The following is a 14,628-nucleotide window of genomic DNA, read 5'->3' on the forward strand; positions in this document are numbered from 1 at the left end:
GAGGGAGCTGTGCATAACAGACCTTGAAAAGAAAAAAAAACATGTATACAGTATATATATTCAATATAGGAACAAGTAATAGGTTTATTCCATGCTGAAAAGAGAAGAAAGTAAACACAATGTTTTTCGGCTGTGGAGCCTTCTTCGGGTGTGAGCCCTACATATATACTATATATTCAATATATATTTCCTTCTAAAGATCCAAATTTCTTAGAAGAAACACTCACCTGAAATCCACTTCCAAAGTTTCTCTCCTTCTTATTGCACCATGCAATTAATACATATCTCCAAAGTTCTGAAAGGAGTAGCCTAAGACATAATTTTATTCCAGTGTTGGCTTTGTAATCTACAGTCTCCTCCCTGGTTACTCGTCAGTTCTGTGGTCAATCAGTCCAGGCCAATCGCTATCGCTCAGGAAGATACTATTAGCTCATGTGTGTTTGCTTCCTAATTGTACGGACAGTGTATGTAATACTAGGCAATAAGCTTAGAAACTGATGACCAATATTACATGAACTATTTTGCTAAAATCAAATTCGTAGTACTGCATGTTGTATTGCCTGGTTATATTTATTCGAGGATGTCACACAGGTCTAATCATAATCTGTGTCCTTTTCTAAACAATTCTTTATGCTTTTTCAATAAAAAAACACCTTGTGTCTCAGATAGCTCATGGAATATTTGTGAAGGTCATAAAACATTCCAGTTTTCTTTTACTGCAGTGTAAAATTTTCACAGTTCCAAAAATACACATTTCCACGGATTTATTGTTTTTTATAATCAGAATACTTCAGTTTCATATTAAGCTTAATATACAATTCCATGCATGGGAAACAGGGTGTATTTATGTGTTTTACAAAGCATGGTTTATATCCATTCAGTCTTAAAACGCCTGCAAATTTGAATTGAGTTCTTCAGAGTATTATGCTTTTTGTGTGGAAGTCATGCAGGTGAAGTCTTTGGATGGCTTCTAGTACTGGACATTGAACATGTTGGTTTATTGTTAGCAAAAAATACTTAAATGTTTTAAAAAATGATAGTTACATTATAATTTTTCTAGTTTATAAAGGTTTTCCTTTTGTTTATTAAATTGGATTTTCTGTACTCTGAATCACCACTTAATGATTGTCGTTACTATTAAATATCCTTATTACTGTATGTGATCAAGACCAAGGTTCTTAAGATATCCAATCCCAGAGTAAAACTCTTAGTGTTGCACCAAAGTGACAAGTACAGCAATTTACTGAGTATCTGGTGGACTGACCTTGTCAGTATAGCTGACACTTTCAGAGTATTTGAGAAATTTGCATTTCTTCACAAGACATGAATGAATTTTAAAAGCATCATAAGCTGGACTTGTCAGTCACTTTGATAGCTTTAGGATTCTGGAATGAATTCAAAACCAAGCAGTGTTGTTTTGTTATCGGGAACAGAGGGGCATTAAAGTTCACGAGCTGTCTTTCAACAAATAAATACTGCTAAGCTGATGTCCCGGATAGTTTTTGCACATTCTAAAAAATGCTGTATGTACAGTGTAATATTTTTATATGAGGTTATAACTTTAATAACAAAAGGATAGAGCTTTGTAGTCCAGGTGCAATACCTCTTTTTACAACTGAAAAAAATCATCATTGTAATTTCTAAAACACATGCAACATACTCTTCACTTTTGCACAATAAATCTGTTGAATATTACCTATTTAGTACATCAAAGTGCTCAGAATGTCATTTTATGTAGAATTAAAAATTACATTTTTGCAAAACCAGATATATATGAAGTGAATTTGTACTCACCTTATGTTCAACTGTAGGTATCAAATTTTAACACAGTACAAATTTTAAATTTAGTACAGGACATGATTATCTGACAATGCCAGAGATTTATAAAGCTTACAAATGCAGGAATGCATTATAGTATGCATGGTATACAAGCTTTCTACTGTGGCTGTGTTTCTATGGGGGCTGTACTAATGTGATACAGGTTATAGGAACGTTCTGTAATGCAACAGATAAAGATCTGATCATTTTATCTTCATTTAATAGTGTGGGGATTGTAAAAATGGCTTTACAGAAACCTCAACCATTGCCCCAGCAGGTTACCTACAATTTTAATCTTGTTCACCTCACCGAGAGCTAAGATACACACCACAGCCACAGCACTTTTCAAAGACTAGTGCATGTCATTCACACAACCCTGGGGTGCAGCTTACCTTTATTAAGCTTCCCAATGTGTAAGAACTCCCAGAGGTAGGATTTGAAGAGGAGAGAGAGAAAGTCTTTCAAAAACTTAAAAAAGCCCATAAAATGGCTTTTTAAATTGACCAAAGAAAAGCCTTTATACTATAGCACAGGAATATGGTGTGATTTCTGTGTGTATGTGTGTTAGCAATTGGGAAAAAGAAATAATCTCATTCCTAACCACAATTATGATTTGCAAGTATTTTTAAAGAACTTTTTTCCTGGCACCATTATACCAACAAATAAATTAATATAATGGTATGCTTTTTTTGTAGTAATTAAGTTGATAAATTATTCCCTTAGAAGAAATTTAATGCTTTTATTAGGTATAGACTGTTAAGCATTAAAACTCTGCATTATTTTGAGTTTCACCTGAGCTTTTTTAAATTTCCATTCTTATGGATATGTAGTGCTGCCTAATTTGGGGAAATGCCCCTAATGTACCCCCTAATTTGGGGGAATGCTTGAACACCCCCCAAAATTCAAGGATGATTGTAAACAACAATGCAACTGCCACCACATCTCAACATCTGCTTGGTCTCTTAATTACTTTACAATCTGGATGCGAATTTAGGTGTTCAACAATAAACTTAAACCCCATTTTCATATTTTAAAGACACCAAAATTTAGACATTACAAAATGACCGTTTAAAAAATGTAAAGGTGGAAATAGAAAAATGCTTTATAGTGTATAGATTTATAAAACCACTTCGTATAGGAGGTCTGAATAGGAGGTCTGAAGAATCTTTCACAATCCAGGGCTTTTACATATTGTAGATATTTTCTTGCCTATATTTGACTTTTACATTTTTTATTTCTTGTAATATGACCTATGTATCCTTCTCACAAAGTAAAAAATGATCACCTGATGCAGAATATGGAGAACACGTAGTATGTCAGTGTGATCAACAGGTAAATGCTGCTTATGGGTGACAGATGTACAGTAAATGTTGTGAAAATGGGATGCTGAAATAGTTTCATGTTGGTTTTTTCACCCTGTAAAAATGACAAATGCAGGAGTCTTATACTGTTTATTTTGCGTTCTCCACATGATCACAGTTATAGTTTTACATCGATAGGGTCTTATTAACTACTTACAAACAGAATGCATATTAAAATGAAAGCACTCCTCTCTCCTCTTGTACTTACAAAATGGGTTCTGAGCCTGAAAGAATAGAAGTGGCTCATGACAAGCATGAAAAGCTGTGCTAATTCTTTAACAGTCTGTTCTTAAGACCTAAATCCTATAACAGTTCAATACAGTTTAACGCAGAAGCAAGCTAAATGTTAGTTTTTTTTTTCCTAGGGAGGAGACAAGAATGCAATCTCAGTGTGACTGCAGACATTGTATTGGAATACTAATAATATACAGACTATATACAATTTGTTTCCCAAGTTGACTTTTCTGTTGGTCCCCTTTTCCATCATCACCTCCCCACTTTTCCCCACCCTTCTTGTTCCTTGAGATACGATCTCCCCTCCTATTGGATATATACACACTAACACTCCCCAGCTTGCAGACAGAAGTGCAATGGTATTTTACAATGAGTATATAGTGAAATGCATGCCGGACTGTAGTAACACACAGCTTCATATGGAACAGCAAGTCAACATCAAGAGATTCACTTAAAAAGTAAAAATAAACTAAAGACCAAAATAAAATACATTAGCTGATTTTCCATCAGCTTCTAGTTAACAAGAAACAATAGGCGTCTGCTGCATGCAGTGCTTTATGGGATTTTTCCACAGTGAATGGCTGCAGACATATTTGAAGCAATACAATACGTGTGCATTATATTAAAGTCAATTTTTACAGTTCTTTTTCTTCTTTTTACATTGCCATACAACTCATTCTTTTAACTTAAAAAAAGATACAAAGACACATTCGCTTAATATCTGTTGTCCCAGAAAAGATCTGTTGAGGGAGTGAGCTGGTGTTCATTACAGATACTCACTTTTGGGATGTTCTGCGTTGTTCTGCAGAATTGATATTTTTTTTTAGAAAACCAGTATAAAACCTTGACACAGTTTGAGATTTTATTGAAATTAACGCTATTCACTTGATTCAATCTGAGTAACACTGAATAAGCCAAATGCAGCTGGGCAACTAACCCCCACAATATTAATGCCATTTAAGAAAACCCCTTTACATTCATTGTCATCCCCAGTATTTTTTGTTTAGGCACCAGTTTTAAAATGTTTGAATGTGTTAATGATTTTTAAGTTAGATGCTCCTTCCTCCTCTAACTTCTATAGCACAGTTCTGCCTCTGACGGCCCCAGTATTTTTTTTATTTTTTGAAACCACCAATAACAAGTTTAGAAAAACATAATCTTCATCCCCCTATTACTTTATTCAGCTACGCTCTCCTGTGTTGCAAAACCAAGAGAACATAAGTTAGAAAAACAGTATCTATATTCATTTCAATCACTGCACTAAAGTCTGCGTGCAGGTGAGCGTGGGTATTAGCTACAGTAGTATTTACAGAATGGAAAAAAAATAGTTCTGCATCCTATCTAATCTCTTCTGGAACAACTTATGAAAAAAGACTCTACTATTGGTACAGAGGTATGAAGAAAAGTCTACATATTTTAATATGTGAACATTTTACTTCAACAACAGTAAACAGGAACACTGATATTCTGCAAAGATACAATATGTAGTGAATAGCCTCACAATATTAACATGACATGCAAGAATATTTTTTAGACATTCCTTATTACTGCAGGAAACAGGTCCTCATGGGACCCTGGTAGTGTGCCCACAATCCGCTGAGAGATGATCCAGTACATTTTTGAGAATTAAAAAATCAACAAAATGGAAGATAGAAAAAGGGAAGAGATTCTTTTGAATTTTGATAAACAACTCACCTCCCCAACAAAACAATACAATGTATATTGCACATAAAGTTAGGAAAACAAACCGCAGAAGAAAGAGCTAAACTTCATACTGCTGATATTGCTCTCAATGGAGGGTGACAAAGCATTGAATTCAGCTACCGGTATGTACAGTATGTGTCATGAGCAAACAGAAGCACTTTATTTTTGCTAACTTTTGTTAAGCACTCTTTAATGTACGAGAGCCAGCACCTCTGTCTTCCACAACACTCTTCTCTGTTTCACTTTTTCAAACTTCCCCGGAAACAGAAGGAGAAAGAAAACAAAAACGCTAGAGAATCACTGTAACTCAAAACTCAGTGAAAACTAAAATACAGTAAGAAATAACTCCAACTTTTCAAAATATAGAAAATATTTCTTTCTCTTTTTAAATTGAAAATACCTATGTTAAAGAATACATACAGTCACCTGCAGAGTTATACATCCTTGACTCATTTACCTTCTTGGCAACAAATTAGAGGTTTAAATAGTTCCCCGTCTTTTAACTTGAAAAAAACGTTATGGTAGGGTTCTGCAAATTGTCCACTCATTAGCAATGTGATACTACTTTAAATCTGTAACGACTAGCAAGGACAAACTCAGCCAGCTGAGTACCATGTTATTTGTGAAGAGCAGTGAAATGGAAGGAAGAGAATTGAATGTTTCCCTGCTATACCCTGCTGAGATCAGAAGTTTTAAATTCAAACTTTGAAATCCACAGGCAAGATATATATATATTAGCTTCCAGAATCATACAAGTTTAGGCCATTAGTAAATCTAATATAATGATGTACAATAATTTGTTTTCATTAATATTCTAAAAAAATAGTTAAAAAAATAAGATAATGGCATACAAGCAGCTGTGTCTCATCTTTACAAGCTGATATTGGAGACTCAGCTCTTGGACACAGTGTTGTTCCCTGTTAATGACCTTAAAAGGTAGAGTCTGTGTGGGGACGTCCATTTTGAAGTTTAATAAATTATACAGCTGAATATGTGCAGGACAAGGCTGCAGCTGCAGTCTAAATCCTTCAAAAGTTCTATCTGAAAGGCAACCAGTAGATACAGTATTCCAAATCATTCAATTTCCTATCTAGCATAAGTGCTGAGGTTTTCTTTGAACTCGTGAGACTATACCTGCTACAGTAGAGAGATTATAATACAATGAAGTTCCAGATTATGCCTCTGACCTTTTTATATTTCTTTTTTTACAAAATACTGTAAGCACAATATACACAAAGCAATTTATTTCGACTAAAATATTTAATGCTTTAATAATTGGCACATTTACTTATGATTGCTAAACAACATCACAGAGAGCTGTGGGCTACTGAGTAAATACTGGAACAACTACTGTATGACTGATCTTTTTTTAATGGTTTGTTCTCATAGCTGTTGCTTTAGTCTTTTTATTTTATATACGGCGCTTGTACTAGGTAAAAGTATTCTATAACAAGCAACATACATATTGCTATCATATTTTTAGAAAAATAATTTGCCTCTGCAAGCACTAATAAGCAAGTTGTTAAATGTTGCTCGTAAGAAGCCTGTTTATATTTTTGCCATCACTAAAAATCAGATGCCGTAATCTGTATACACCTCCTTTCCTTTGTTAGCGTTCTCCTTGGTTCACTTAATGGGGAGACAGACATCTTTATGCAGAAACTTATAGCGACCAGAAGAGAGACCTAAGCAGATAAAGCTTTTTTTCCCCCCTAAAATCTAAAGGCTCTGACATGATTGGTATGCATGATGGATAAAACTCACACGCCAACCAAGAATGGTTAAAGGCTCTTCCGATAACCTGATTAACAAAGCCAGCGATGTCTGTTAGGAATTCGTCTTCGTGGAGAAGACAGGCTCTGAGTAAATGGAAGAAATTAATTGAGATGCCTTTTTTATTTCCTGCTTCCCATCTGCATCAAGGTCGGCAGCCGGAAACACTGCTACCTGTAAGAACGAGCCCTCACAGCTGCCGAAGGCGGATCTGCCATCTACCGTCACAAAGGCGTGCTTCTTTGCTCCTTGCTCTTGCGTCTTTCTCAGTGAGACGATTAGACAATTGTGCTGATGCCACTGTGTTTGGGCTTTGTGCTGCTGGGAGCCGGGGCAGGAGGCTGCTGTTGTCCGTGGTGGTGAGCTGCATGCTGGGAGTGGGAGGAATGCTGGGAATGCTGGCTGTGGCTGCCGTGGGAGTGCTGTGTGTGGGGGTGCGGCGCGTAGGGGGGGTGCTGGGAGTGCGAGGAGTGCTGGTGGTACTGGTGAGAGGAGTGCTGGACGTGAGCTGGGGGGTGGTAGTGGTGGTGATGGTGGTAGGGCGGAGGGTTCTGCTGGACGTGGCAATACTGAGAGTGGTGAGTGTGCATCTGGGCCTGCGCCTGGGCCTGCGCTTCCACTGAGCTGCTGTGGTGCAGGGAAGAGGGGTGCGGAGTGTGAGAGATCAGAGTAGGGTGCTGAGGCTGTGGAGGAGGAGGAGGGTGGCCCTGAGAGGACGCCTTCCCTCGCTTACTGCCAAAGAGCGTTCCCAGGAGCGAGGAGGAATTGGGGATAGGCTGGTGTGGGCGAGATGGACACTCGCGGGTTGAAGTGGCTCTCCGGCGCATGTGGGGACTGCTAATGATGGACCCCTGAAGGAAACAAGAAAGCCATGTCATTACTACAGCATCTCCTTCAGGAGGGCAAGCTGGACAGAGGCACAGATAAACCCTTCAGGACAACCCTCGCCTGTCTCAGGTGTCCACTAAGATAACGAGTCACTGCTTTGGCAGGCTGTTTGAACCTCCATGGTTAAGGGATTCCCCGCAACAACACAGGATTTTGTGCTCTACACAGTATGTCAAAGGTGATTACAGAGATAATATTCAACATTAAAAATGACAGCAAGGTCCACGGTTTTAGCTGAAAATAATTTTGCTGCCGATTCAAATACTTTGACACTCTGTCTCCTTTAAAATTGATCATTTTAATCACTGTACGGCTCTAAATGAAGATATTTTGAAGCACAAAAACACATGCAAGATTAATCCTTTCAACCTTAAAGAAAGTTAAGTGTGAAGTTAAAATCTGCAGTCCAAATACTGTATATTCCCTGTGTTTCATAGTGCTAGGAAATGAAAGGGGATAAATTAGTCATGTCTCTGTTTCTTCTTTCAAAACACTTTGTCCATGTCTGTATGGAACATAAAAACATTTTTTTTCTGTTTTTTTGGAACAGAACTGAAAATAAACCACCACCTATCAGAAGATAGAATATAGGGAGGTCTTGTGTTATTTCAATTGATGAAAACCAGTCAAACCCCAGCGCTCCTGACAAATTTCAGATTTAAGCAACTTACACTCTTTACGGTGAACGCATATGAAAGAAGTGTATTTTTCATCGACATGCATGCCCAACATGCAGAGGCTAATAACAGGCAGTGTCCATATCCACAGCAGATAAGCGCTGCACTAGATTAAAGGTTGCAGTATCCATTGGTTATAAAGTAGTTACAAAATATTATTCACATTTTACCCTAATTACGTGATGCATCTCAGAAAGTAATGCTCGGGTAGTTTTTTTTTTAAACTGAAGCTGAATTTGAAAACTAGTTTCAATAGTAATTAAAGTGATTCAGATGTTTAGTAACAACTATAAGCTTTGAGATGTATTCTTTGGGAAAAGGAATGGGAAGAGGGATACAGCTCCTTTAATCCTCGATATAGAGGCAGTTTAATACCTTGAATGAAAACCACAGGTTTTCATTCTACATCAACCCTAGATGTGGAATGTTTGTGTAATGATGAATGAAATCTCATGAAATCCACATTTTGTTCTATTTCTAACACCCATCCAGTTTTTCCCCGTTTACAGAGACTGAATAGTTTTCAAATTTTAAAAGCTCTGACTGCTGAACCCGGTTCAGAAATCATCCATGGAGGAAGGGGGAGGTGGGGTAGGGAATGGTTTTTATTTCAAGACCAATCACTTAAGACAATTGCTCCAGTATTGACTTAATAGAGTACGAAAAAAAAAACCAACGCTGTTGCTCGCGCAAGGTCTCCAGTGACAACTCAAAAGAAAATACTAAAAAAATAAAGAAATGACCCAAAACAAACATTCAGCTGAGGTTGACACCAACAATTGGCAAAGGTGACATGGATTAGTCTGATTAGTCAAATCATGCTCTTTATGTGTACAAGAGAGGGTTTACAGTTGCCACATAAACAATATGATAAGCCTCCCTGAAGTCAATGGCAAGCAGCCAAGTCATGCATATTAATCGAGGCAGGCAGGTTACTCATTAATAAAAAAAAAGAAGAAATAAACTGATAAACTACGAAGCAAAAAAGGGTGCAACAAATGCTTGTCAAAGTGCACATCATCACATTGAATAGCTAGACATCAGTTGCTTCCTACTTACTTCCATATTGCTGTCTAGTGATCCTGCACTGCTGCGGCGCCCACGCTTGCCTGCCCAGGACATGCAATACCATAGATTAGAGGCTGAGAAGAAACTCTGGCGATATATATGGAGGGATATAAGCTAGATATATCCATCCTCCATAAATGCGCTACGAGGGGCTTGTGGACACACAGCAAGCTGAGACACGGACTTCTGAAGTTTGGGACTAGCAGGAGAGGGGTGGGCTTTGCAGAGGAGGGAATTGCAGGCATCGCTTGAGACTGGGACTATGGAAGAACAGGTCAGTACCGCGGTTCCAGCAGGCACACAGCTACAGGTGTGTGTTTTTCTAGACCCAGAGGGAACTACTTCACTACAGACTCGACAATGGCTTTTGGAAACAGACAGCGAACCTCTTTTGTGTGATACCTAGAGCTTTCCCATGGATAAATCATGGAGATCAGTCAGCACCGGGAGATATAAATGCGTCTGCAAAACTTGGTTTAGCTTTGTGAAATCAGATGAAGCCACCCGGCAGGATCTAGGGCTTCTGATTGGACCTGAAAAAGCTGAGCCTGGACAGTGGCTGCCACACTTAAAGTGTGAAATACGCACACACGTGTGTGAAGTCTATCAGAGGTCGCTGAAGCAACAGTAGGTCAATTGTGGAAATACAGTCGCAGCCACATAGCGTATCATTTTGCATGTGCTTGAGATATATCAGGAAATGATGAATACTTTTCACAGGTACATCTTAAAAAAGCCAAAAACAAAAAAAAAAAGTTGGGAAAGTAAACAACATGATGGCACGTGGTAGGAATGCAAAAAACAAAATAAAATAAACTCAACAGCCAAATCTCACCATGTTGTCCTAAAGCTAACAAAAAAGAACCGACTTCCAAGTACTTGAAGAAATCCGAAAGAACAAAGGGATTCTAGACATCTCCTGCAGCTCCATCTTATAAAACAAAGCAATCTGCTTGAATGAGCCTCAAAGAACAAAATGCTTCTTCATACGAAAAACTGGAATTCTAAGTGGATTTCATTTTCTAACCTAAGATGGTAAACAGACAGGTAAACGTGAATCGTAATCTAGACTGATACCGAAAAAAGGCACTTACTAGCCAAGTTCAATGAAGTGATTTCTGAGCTGTGCAACTGGGTATACAAAGTACGTCTTTTACAGTTTTCTTTGTTAATGTAATTTTAAACCAGTCTTTGGTGACACAATAAACCAATGCACTCTAAGTAGACTGTTGTCTTTCTAAAATGGTTTAACATATTTTAGGAATGGACATTTGCAATTGAAACAATATGGTAGAACAGACATCATAATTTATACACAAATTCGAAGCATTTAAAACCATTTTTGTCAATTAGTCTTAGTGGCACTGCACAGCAACACAGCAGAACTGAACATAACTGTAAGTGACTTCTCATCTGATTACAATTAGGTTTAGCTGGGCTATATCAGCATTATATTCACACGTATCAGGGATCCGAATGATCATCTGCTACCATTTAGAACTTTTAGTTATGATAATGTCCGAGCTAGACACATGGTACTGAAACATGAGATGTCATGGAAAACAATAAGAATAGAAATGCAGATCTTAGAAAAAAGAAAAAGAAAAGAAGAACAAAACTTGGAAAAACAAGCAAATGTGGTGATGACACTCATCTTGACCTTAGATACTGTTTGAGAAAAAAGTCATCATAACCAGGCTTCATTCAATTTCATTCATCAGTGCAATGTACAAAAAACACCAGTACACAAAATACACACAAAGCAATGACTGTACAAGGAGTCCAATCTGCAGCATATTGAGGTTACTTAGGGGCCCTCAACAACATTTGTTTTGGTTTGTCTACTACACTATTACAGTGTATAACACGGTATACTTGTAATGAAGTGTAATATGCTTCCTTGCTATCACATTTCACTGTACCAAGATCCACAAAATGCTTGAGTATTTCTCTCATTGCTGAAGCCCAGCTTTCACCGGAAAGGACTCAGGATGAATGAGAGTTCATGCATTGTTCTGTCACATCCTCTTTCTATCAGAATCAGCTTAGTTGTTTCTGAGCTGTTGACTAATAACACCAAATGGATGTAGCTGAGCCTAATTAGTAGTTTCCTGGTCTCATGAGTGTCCTCATCTAGTGGGAATGCTTATTCCAGTATGGTAAACTTCATGGATATTCCTAGACAGCACACCTTGACCTGGCTAACACAGATGACAGATGGTCATTGACAGATGGTCTGTCAATCCCACAGACACCGACATGTGATGCCACGTGGGATGTTATTTTAACTAGGCTAGGCTGTATCAATGCCGGAGTTTATAACGATTTTCCACCCAAACAACGGCTAAGACTGCCCTGCTGGATGTAAACCGGCCCTGTGAAGGATTCTGCTGTGGCACAGACGATGCTCTAGGCCCTCACCTGCATCCGACAGGTCCCGGAGCGAGCTGCTCAGGGCACTCCTCTTCAGCCCCTCCCCCGTGGCATAGCTGTCGTCCAGGCTGGCCCGGTTCAGGGTGTTGTTACCGGCCTCCTTCTTCAGACCAGAGCTCTGAGACATGCTGGGCCGCACAACTCCTTTCTGCTTCTCCAGCTCGGCTGAATAAAAGGAACAGTCAGGGGGTCAAGGTAAAGGTGACGCCTGGAGTGTGTTTATGGCATAAGGCCAATAATTAAAGCTCCAGTAAAAATGAGTCGAATGACAAAGACCTACTTTAATTTGGTACTTACCATTTTCTAAAAAGCAGGTTGAAAAAAAACACTTGTGGAAATAAAATTTTTCTAACTGTCAGACCAGACCATACTGAGGAAAAAAAAAAAAACAAGTTTTCCTAATGTGAATGTGTATTTTTTTATCTTTATTTGACCACTTCGAATCCCTGAGTAGCATTATTTATAAGAGATGGGTTTTATTCTAGAGCAGATGGACCAGGCTGCAATGGATGAGTCTATAAGGGAAAAAAATGGTCCTAGTTTTTCATCTAAGAGTCTTTGAATTTTTTCAAGTGGTGAAAAGAATGCAGGAAGTGTCTGCTCACATTCTATCCTGTATTTCTCCATTTCCTGAACTTCTGCTATGGACTCTCTCAGATCGTCTGTGAATTTTTTGCGATCCTGGGGGTTGGGGGCATTGAAGTTTATGAGGACTTTGATGTCTGCACCTGGAATGGCTGACGTGAGCCTTATTCCATTGGGATAATCTGAAAAACAACAGAAGCAAAAGATCATTAAGCCTGACAGATTCCAGAGCCGTAATACATGAGAAAATAATTATTTTTCCAGCCAATTCTTCCAAGTAGAATTCTTCCAACCTCTTCTTTAAGGTTTGGAAAATAACTTTGACAACTTGTTTTTTTACGTACTGTATATGTAAAAAGGTTATTCAGTTTTGTGAGTGCTCTTGAGAATTATAAATATATCAATACCTTCAACCAAGCCATTAAAGTGACATGGCGTAACTAATTATGAATCCACTTGATTCATGTTTTGTTTTCAATTTCTTTGCTTTCTAAATTGTCTTCTTAAAACACCCGCCAATATCTTGCATTTTGCAAGCTATCTAAATTATATCCTATAGAGCATGAGTATGCACCACCACATTCTATTCAATTAAACTACAAATTGCCTACCCCATGGTAAGCTCAGTGCTCAGGTCATGCAGCTGGTAGATCAATGCTTTGCTACAGGCCATGCGGGGATCTGAGATTTTGGCACTTACACTGATTTTCAAAGAGGAGAACTTGCATCCCATACAGAGAGAAGGACTGCCTGAAGCTGTACGTCACTGAGTTCTTCTTCTTCTGGAAAATCTTAGTGACCTGAAGCCAAGATAAGAGACCAATTTTTTTTTTAAAAATCACGTAATAAGAATATTAATAAGAGATTATATTTCTTCTCACATAAGAAAAGACGGAACAGAGAGCAGGGAATTCCACTAAAATAACTTGGAATTGCAATGTTAGGACATAACCTGATCAAAGTACAGTCGCTGGTGCTTTGAATTCGAAGTGTAACAACGTATTCACAGCCCCAAGGCTACTAAGAGCAACGAGTGATTAATAAAAAGCCACTTACCACAAGAAGGTCATTGAACAGGAAGATTTCTCGTTGATGCAGGCCCAGTTTCTGAGGCTTGTTGGGGTCAGGAACTTCAAAAAGCCTGCAGTAACAAACAAGTCTCCGGTGGGGAAGGGACAGCACCTGCAGAGATGATTCACAAGATAAATGCAATATCAATTCGAAATAAATTAAGGAATTCGTTTTTCTGTGCTAGCAAATAGGGATTGAATTTAACAAGAGACGGAGGATCATCATCAGCAGTCCCTAAAGGCCTTCACAAATTTGAATTTCTCTATACTTGTACTTTATAATTCATTATCCTACTTTTCTGCAGTCATTTAACTTGCCAAATTTATTTATGCCAAGGGATCAGTTCTGTTTTAATACCCCCCCCACCCCCGAATCACTTAAAATGTAAATACACTTGGTACTTAATTAGGTTCACTTTAAATGTTTTTTCCATCATAAAATCAATTCAAAATAAACTAATAATGTATAATAAAAATATTAACAGAAACACCAAAAAGAGACACAATTACCACATTTCAAACAGAGAAAAAAAAAGACTTAAAAGGTTCTAGATTCTGTAAGTCTTCCAAACCTGCTTTAATCTTCAAGGCTAAAGTTTTTTTTCCCTCAAATAAGAAAGGATTTTCATTTCAAGTTTATTATTAAAATTCACAAACCAACCTATTTTTCGGCAGCAGCTGGAGTTTCACTTAAAATATTTATAATTGTCATGCAACTAATTTATTCCACGTCAAAACGCACTGCTTACACCACCAGTTGGATAACAGAAACAACACTGACGGATTTCAGCACGATTCTCTACTCGTCCCTCAGTGGTGAAGGTTATTCACCAGGCTTTCAGATCAGAATGGTCTGGAAAACCAATTACTGAGCAGAGGATTTATCACTTATCTTGTATTTGGCTAAACATACAAACTGATAATGAAACTGACTTTATGTGCTGTCATCAGCCTACAGTCCACAAACCACATGCCTCATTGCTGTCTTGGAATTTTTTCCTGTAGGCACTATCCAGA

At 38.0% G+C, this 14,628-nt stretch overlaps 1 protein-coding gene across 9 annotated transcripts in view; it reads right to left on the reverse strand.

Moving 5' to 3' along the window:
• Positions 1–3,255: 3,255 nt before the first annotated feature.
• The window catches only part of iqsec1b (IQ motif and Sec7 domain ArfGEF 1b), a 201,310-nt gene continuing 189,937 nt past the window's right edge, over positions 3,256–14,628 (reverse strand). For 8 of the 9 annotated variants that reach the window (XM_069189453.1, XM_006631039.3, XM_015348234.2 and 5 more), the window contains 6 exons: positions 13,598–13,723; positions 13,242–13,341; positions 12,562–12,723; positions 11,945–12,121; positions 9,515–9,564; positions 3,256–7,741 (listed from right to left, as the gene is read on the reverse strand). In XM_069189453.1, coding sequence (XP_069045554.1) covers positions 7,169–7,741; positions 9,515–9,564; positions 11,945–12,121; positions 12,562–12,723; positions 13,242–13,341; positions 13,598–13,723 — 1,188 coding nt within the window. In that variant the 3' untranslated portion in view covers positions 3,256–7,168. The remainder of the gene's footprint in view (positions 7,742–9,514; positions 9,565–11,944; positions 12,122–12,561; positions 12,724–13,241; positions 13,342–13,597; positions 13,724–14,628) is intronic. The other variant, XM_069189455.1, reaches the window with a different exon arrangement.

This window comes from Lepisosteus oculatus, chromosome 4 (genome assembly GCF_040954835.1).
Source record: "Lepisosteus oculatus isolate fLepOcu1 chromosome 4, fLepOcu1.hap2, whole genome shotgun sequence".
NCBI classification, from domain to species: domain Eukaryota; kingdom Metazoa; phylum Chordata; class Actinopteri; order Semionotiformes; family Lepisosteidae; genus Lepisosteus; species Lepisosteus oculatus.